This window comes from Sylvia atricapilla, chromosome Z, assembly GCF_009819655.1.
Source record: "Sylvia atricapilla isolate bSylAtr1 chromosome Z, bSylAtr1.pri, whole genome shotgun sequence".
NCBI classification, from domain to species: Eukaryota; Metazoa; Chordata; class Aves; order Passeriformes; family Sylviidae; genus Sylvia; species Sylvia atricapilla.
Window position 1 is genome coordinate 76,932,533 of NC_089174.1, and position 6,679 is coordinate 76,939,211.

At 43.8% G+C, this 6,679-nt stretch overlaps 1 protein-coding gene across 1 annotated transcript; it reads right to left on the reverse strand.

Annotated features, from left to right (window-relative positions):
• Positions 1–618: 618 nt before the first annotated feature.
• On the reverse strand, positions 619–6,454 carry PLK2 (polo like kinase 2). Its single transcript, XM_066339849.1, has 14 exons — positions 6,170–6,454; positions 5,653–5,760; positions 5,365–5,481; positions 5,045–5,174; positions 4,672–4,759; positions 4,311–4,406; positions 3,886–4,084; positions 3,645–3,792; positions 3,146–3,243; positions 2,392–2,515; positions 1,951–2,191; positions 1,720–1,849; positions 1,524–1,634; positions 619–1,404 (listed from the first exon to the last, which is right to left on the reverse strand). Exons 1-14 carry the CDS (start codon positions 6,392–6,394, stop codon positions 1,213–1,215), a joined length of 2,007 nt encoding a protein of 668 aa, XP_066195946.1. The 5' UTR covers positions 6,395–6,454; the 3' UTR covers positions 619–1,212.
• Between the last annotated feature and the right edge of the window lie 225 nt (positions 6,455–6,679).

The window sequence follows — 6,679 nt, forward strand, 5'->3', positions numbered from 1 at the left end:
AACAGTGGTAGTCTTCGAAAGGTAGCAGTTGTGTAAAGCAAGAGTTGACACTAGGTCACCCTTAACTTTTTCACACTTTTGATTTTATTTTACTGGGGTAGCCATTTAACCAAGAGTAGAAAGTAACAAAATAAAGTGCAGTGGAGGGGAAGTGATAGGCATGGTCAATTAATTCTGCTGTTAAGGTATCAGGATACTCAGGCCTTTGATAAGAGCAATGCTTTCACAGTAAGCAGCTCCTTATCCTTCAGTCTCCTACATACAATCCAGAAGAGTTGTTTTTTAGTCAGTGTAAAACATTAGGTTTGGTATGTAGTATCTTGAAGAGACCCAGACATTTGTTTTAAGCCCTTAGGACAATAATTATGTGGCCAGACTTACATCCTAAGGCTGTAGGCTCCATGAGCAGTTGTTTTAGGATTGCAGCTATAGTTCACAATAATTGTGTTGGTGTTTGTGACTGCAGGCGGGCATAGACACAGAGAAACCTGCCTACCCCTCATATCCAGACCTGTTGCAGACTTTAAAAATAGCACATAGAAAGCAAATCTGCAAGATCTTTTGTAACGCAAAGTAAAGCAAGCTCAGTTGTACTGGAGAAAGAGTAGAGAATGATACTTCAGATTTCCATTATTTATTGCCAACAGATTTATATTTAAAATGCCAAGGTCCAAAAAAAAAAAAAAAAAAAAAAAAAAAAAGAGTAATAAATACTTCACTTTAGGCTGTAATAAATTAAAAAAAATTAACAAGGAATGCACTTTGCCAGCCACAAGTGTGGGTATTTTTGAAAAATAAGGAAAAAAACAGTATGGCCATAGTTCACAGTTAAGCAACCAGAAGCTGCTTGTTACAATTATCCCCAACAACGGAGCTCTCCCTTCCCTCCCTTTCCAGACGTGTATTCACAGTTTAACTCCATCAGAGCTGCTCTCTTACAGAGCAAACAGACACATTCTGCTCCGAGTTCAAGTCAAATATATCTTTAACACACATGAAGCAAGGAAAACTATGATCCGAAGAACTCCTTGTCACAACATTTTAGTCCAGCAAGTAGGTTTAGGCTTCTAATAGATGTGTGCCCAGCACACTTGGACAGTCCAGTTTTCGTACCACCACACATCCATCATCAACATACTAGTTGCTCCACCATCTCCACTGTAGATTCACAGTGAACAAGAGAGTCCATTTGGTTTAACAGAGTTAGTTCCTTCAGTTACAGCGCTGCAGCAGCATGTTCAGAGCATATTCCATTCTGTGTTTTAGTTCCAGTGAACATCCAGAAACCAGAAGAGTTGTCAAACGAAACGTCGTGGATATCCTGTCTTCATTTATGTAGGTAAGGAGGTATTCCTCACTCTGATTGCAAATTATGACTTTTGTGTGATCATGGTAGAAGTTCACCTGTAAAAGAGAAATCAAATGCTGTTAGTCTACTTTCTCCTCTCAGTTTTTGAGACTAGCAAGTTTTATTCCAATAAATTATTTTAAGACATTTTCTCTGGTGATGCTACCACACTTACTTGAAACGTGCCATCATTGAAGAGCATCATTAATGCTTTATCAGATTTGAGCCACTGTAAGAGGTAAAGCCTGGGCCTGCGTACATCTGTTAGACTGGGCAAGTCTCCTCCCTAGGAAAGGAAACAGACTGTATTCAGCACTCAGTTCACATTTAGTGTATTTTTACAGCCCAAGACCCTGAGGTGCTGAACTTACATCCATGAGGTTCTCCTCCATATAGTGAGAGAAATACTTCAGTACAGTTACTTGGCTAATGAACTGTTCAGGAGCTTCTGTGGCTGAGAAGACAGAGCACTGGCCTAGCTCAGCATAGTAGTGCACTGTCCTGAAAGAGAAAAAAAGAAAATAAGAAGGTTACTGATGAAAAACAAGTTTTTCATGTTTAAACTGCCTTAGTGAGTTGTTGGCTTTGTAAATGATTCTTACTTTTTGTCTGGCAGAAGACTCATATGTGCCCCATTGTTGAAGAGGACACCAACAGTGTGATCTGACAGCTGGTATCCAAAGCCATACTTGTTGGAGTAGTCCACCCATTTTGTAACCCACTGGAAGGATGCTGTCAGCTGTTCTTTGGGATTGCTGTCTGCTTCTGGCATGTTCTCCAGACATCCTCTCAATACTCTTGCAACTGTATCAGCAACACTTCCCATGGTACTGTCTTCCAAGCCTGAAAAGGAAGGATTATTAGAATGACAAGAGAACATAAAAAGATAATTTTCACTCTAAACCTTTCAGTTACCTCAATTTTAAGAAATCTACCCTTAATGACTTTTTAATTTAAATTTTTCAAAAATATTGGATAAGAGGATTAATGCAGATGCTTGTTTCAAGCTTTCAGACTTAGAGATCGCATTTTGCTGCACTTACATTCACTGCTACTGCTGCAGCTTCCCAAAGTTCCTCTGACTATCATCCGAATGGAGTCTCCAATCTGCTTAGTTTCTGGCAATGCTCCCGGCTTCACCACTGTCGTGATGAGAGGCTGAATCTCCTAGAAGAGATGTCAGACATGTAAACATCAAACAAAACACAAGCCAAGGCTTATATACAAGTTTTGCATGGCTCTCCTGTTTCTCAACAAATGATAAATTCTAGGGAAACTAGTATTCATGTGCAAAGATTACAAAGTACAAAGAGCTGAGCTTAGAGCAGCACACCAGGTCTTTCTATTCTTTAGATCTTCAATTTGCATCACACAGGGTATTAATCAGTTGTCTGCTTTCCTGCCCTAGGAAGAGAGCAGCTGTGTGCAGGTCTGAACACCAAATAGTAGAAGATAGATTTCAGCAAATTATTTGAAGAAGCCCTAGTTAATCATGAACTGAAGCCCTGTATTTTGAATATTGAGAAATAGCACCTGGCAGACAAGTTAACACACACACAACAATGGAGTCTAGGTAGATACTATAATTACTCAAAAGCCAAAATTTATAGTCTCCCTACAAACGCTACCATACCTTTTTGATGCTTGTTTAAGCCCTCTTAAAGCAACTCTGCTAATCATTTAAGCTTGATTATGCTGTGTACAGCACCAGTTCTGATATCCAAGTCAAATATAATTTAATTATAGCTACTCCACCCAATTGTTACTGGATTTGAATTGAACTGCTCTTGCATATACCTCATCCGTCTTGTGTTTGGGGGCCTGCTGGGTTATCGATGTCTTCTTCAAATCATGTCTGAGCTTGTAGATTTCTTCATCTTCTTTAGCTAGCCTGTCTGCAATACAGAATAAAAATATTGAACTCTGAATCTGGAACAGAAAGCAGAACAAGTTAGCTGCAGAAAACACATTGTATCTCTCCAGCAGCTTCTTCTAAGCCTGCCATAGGCTCCCAGAGAAACAGTGCTATTATACACAAACCACTTGAGAGACTAAATTTCAATAGACATTACAAACTAACAGATGACCAATATAGATATGGATGCTGTAAAAAGCATTCACATATGTAAGCTGGCATAGGTGGGCAGGCTACAATCCATACTTATCAAGAAAAAAGTCAAAACCAATCCAGGAAAGCTGAGAGAGATATAAATGTTCTGTTGCTATCCCACAGGTGCACACTAATATGAAACTGATGCAATAGAGACAAATGGACTGTAACTATGCTTGAACTTACTATGTGTGTCGAAGTATCTGGCCTTATCCTTTTTACCCCCAAAGAGGGCAGCAGCTGCTTTTTTGAAGAAATTTTTAGCAGGACTTGACAAATGGAAATCAGGGACGGTGTGGCAACAGCTTGCAGAAAGTCTATCAGGTGTAAAGCCCTGTGGAAATGCAACACAAAAAAAATTTTAGACTACAGAGTGCATTTTTGTCCAGAGTGGTTTTTTACAACACTGATAGCAGCCAGTACAAACCTGTAAGAAGAACTCATGTCGAATTATTTCATCTAAACTAGGCCGATCTTCAGGATTTTTTGACAACATGCTAGCTATTAAGTGTTTTGCAGGTGCCAAGAGAGATGAAGGCAGGCTGTATCTTGCTTCCCTAATACATCTGTATGTTTCTTTAAGATTTGTAGTCTCAAACGGGGGTCTTCCCAACAGCATTGTATACCTGTTTAAAGGCAAAGCAAAATTATTTTATTTTACACACCCACTGTACTTGTGCCTACAGCTGCAAAAAAAGACACTGTCTATCATTGAACATAAAGAATTTCTGCATTTCAGCTACAACGTGTACAAAAGGCTGTAAATGGATGCAATACTGCATCCCCTTTGAACTCTCAAAAAACTAAGCCAGCGATAGATATATTCCATTACAAAGGCAAGGAAGTACTTACATTACACAGCCTAAGGCCCATATATCAGATTCACAGCCGTGCCCTTGTTTGTTGAGGACTTCAGGAGAGAGGTAATTTGGTGTGCCACATATTGTTCTGAAAAATCAAAGACACCACAGAACTGGTTAGTATTTCAAAAAGAGCTATGTTTCATACAGCAGGTTTTCCTCTCAAGTTCAGACAAGAAATTGAGACATCTAAAGACGAGCCACAGGAGCCTTTGATAGCACAGATGTTTTTTCATTTTGTCTTCCTGATACTGGAGGGGCAGTAACTAGCATTTGCTATGGAACATGACTTCTCATTTTCCTATTAATTGAGTTTCATTTACTACTGGACCATGAATTTTTGATGCTCCTACCTCCTCCTGTGCTCCAGTGGTTCCAGCCTAGCTGCCAAGCCAAAGTCACCCAGCTTCAGTTCCATGTTCTCATTGATGAAGAAGTTACCTGGCAGACAAAGAAATTCCAGTAAGTCCATCTCTGGCAAGGTAGGAATGCATTTACCACAGGTGCTGAGTCATACTTTGTTCAGAGCCAGAAGCTCGGCAAGATTTTTTTTTTTTTTTTTAATTAGGAATGCTTAATGTCATCCCTTAAGCACTATGAGTTTCCACTGTAAAGACAGACTAAGCTGATTCTACTAAACAAACTATAGCCATACAAGGATAAAGTGGTACAATGCTGACAAGGCTGGAGGAGTGTGTTTTAAAACTGGCAATCCGGAGAACTTACCTAGTTTAAGATCCCTGTGTAAGATTTCCTGTTCATGAAGATACTTTAGCCCTGACACAATTTGCCTGAGGTAGTATCGTACTTCTGGTTCTGTCAATACCTTCCTCGCTTTTAAGATGTGAGCCATTGACTGCAGAGGAAAAACAAATGCAGAAATGTCACTGGCAATTCATGCAAAAGATTCACCTTAAGCAAAAGTAAATGAGTACGTACAGAAACAAAAACTAAAGCCACAAAAAATAACTTTTACACATCACACATACAAATTAGTTGCATATTTCAGGTAAGTAAATACTGGATTTCTTCCCGTTGATGCTCACCCTTCTACTGCAGTATTCCAGAAGAATGTAAATATTCTCTCTGTCTTCAAAGTAGTGGTAAAACTGCACAATATGTCTGTGATTAAGCATTCTGTGCAGCTCAATCTCTTTATCAATCTGAAAAGACAAGATAGTGGGAAAGAAAAAAGGTGTTGTCAGCCTTACTTCCACAAGGCTGAGCAGACAGCTCTACCAGAACCATTTCAGGGAAAGGGATAGGCAACCCAGCACACAAAGAGTTCGACTGGGAAAGAAAAAAAAAAAAAAAAAAAAATCACGCATGCATACCTTCTCCCTTTGATGAGGTTTTGCTACTCTGCTGTGAGGAATGATTTTCGCAGCATAAACTTTATTTGTTGTCAAATCTGTCATCTCGTAACACTTGGCAAATCCACCCTAGAGAGACATAGGAGAAAAAGGCAATTAGAGCAGGTATAAATGCGGCCCCGCATTTAGTCATTCACCAGCTCATGTATTAGTCAAGAAGCGCAACTTCCTTGGCAAAGGGCAATTTTCTAAGGACGGGTCCTGGGTTCATCGCCTGTCGGAAAGCTCGCGCTCCCCACTCCCCGCATGCAACGCCTGAGCCATTCCCGCGGGCTCGCCCGAGCCGGAGGCACGATTCCGGGGCAGTCCGGGCGCTCGGACCCGCCGCACCTGGCCTGGCCGGGCGGCGCTGGGCAGGTCGCGGGCGGCAGCGCGGCGCTCCCCGGGGAACGCAGCCCCGCGGGGGCAGCGCCCGGCGGCCGCGCTCCGCCGAGAGGAGCGGCGAGCTGGGCACACCGCCCGTCGCCGCGGCCATTACCTTTCCGAGCACCTTGCCGCGGCAGTAGCGCTTCCCCGTCGTGGGGTCGGTTATAATCCGGGAGACCTCGGCGGCGGGGTGGCCGTGCTGGTGCGGCTGCTGGTGCGGCGGCTCCTCCGCCTTCTTCCTGCGCGACTCGCCGCCGGCCGCTCTGCCCGCCGCCGCCTCGCAGCACTTGGCACCGCCGCCGCCCGGTGGGTGGGCGATAGTCCGTAGCAGCTCCATCACCGCGCCCTCCCGTCTCCGTCCTGCCTGCCCTCCTCCGTCCTGCTGCACCAGCCCGACCCTTCCACCCGCTCTGCTCGCGACTCCGAGCGGCGCCCCGGCTCGCCCTTTATAAGGCGGGAGGCGGCTCCGCCCCAAGGCTGGGGGCGGCTCCCCGGGATCCGCTCCGCCCTCCCGGCTCGGCCCGCCCCGCGCAGCGCCGGGTGCCCTGTGCTGTGCTCCCGGCCGCGCTGTGCGGGGGGGAGAGCGGAGCGCCGGGGCTGGACCACTCTGCTGTCCCCGTAC

Bases quoted from the DNA above. Each gene is read 5' to 3' on its own strand.
- PLK2 (XM_066339849.1), bottom strand. From the start codon at position 6,394: ATGGAGCTGCTACGGACTATCGCCCACCCACCGGGCGGCGGCGGTGCC. The intron at 5,761-6,169 runs GTAATGGCCGCG...ATGTCTCTCTAG, and splicing joins GCGGCAAGGTGCTCGGAAAG to GGTGGATTTGCCAAGTGTTA. The intron at 1,405-1,523 runs GTAAGTGTGGTA...TCTCTTTTACAG, and splicing joins TCAATGATGGCACGTTTCAA to GTGAACTTCTACCATGATCA.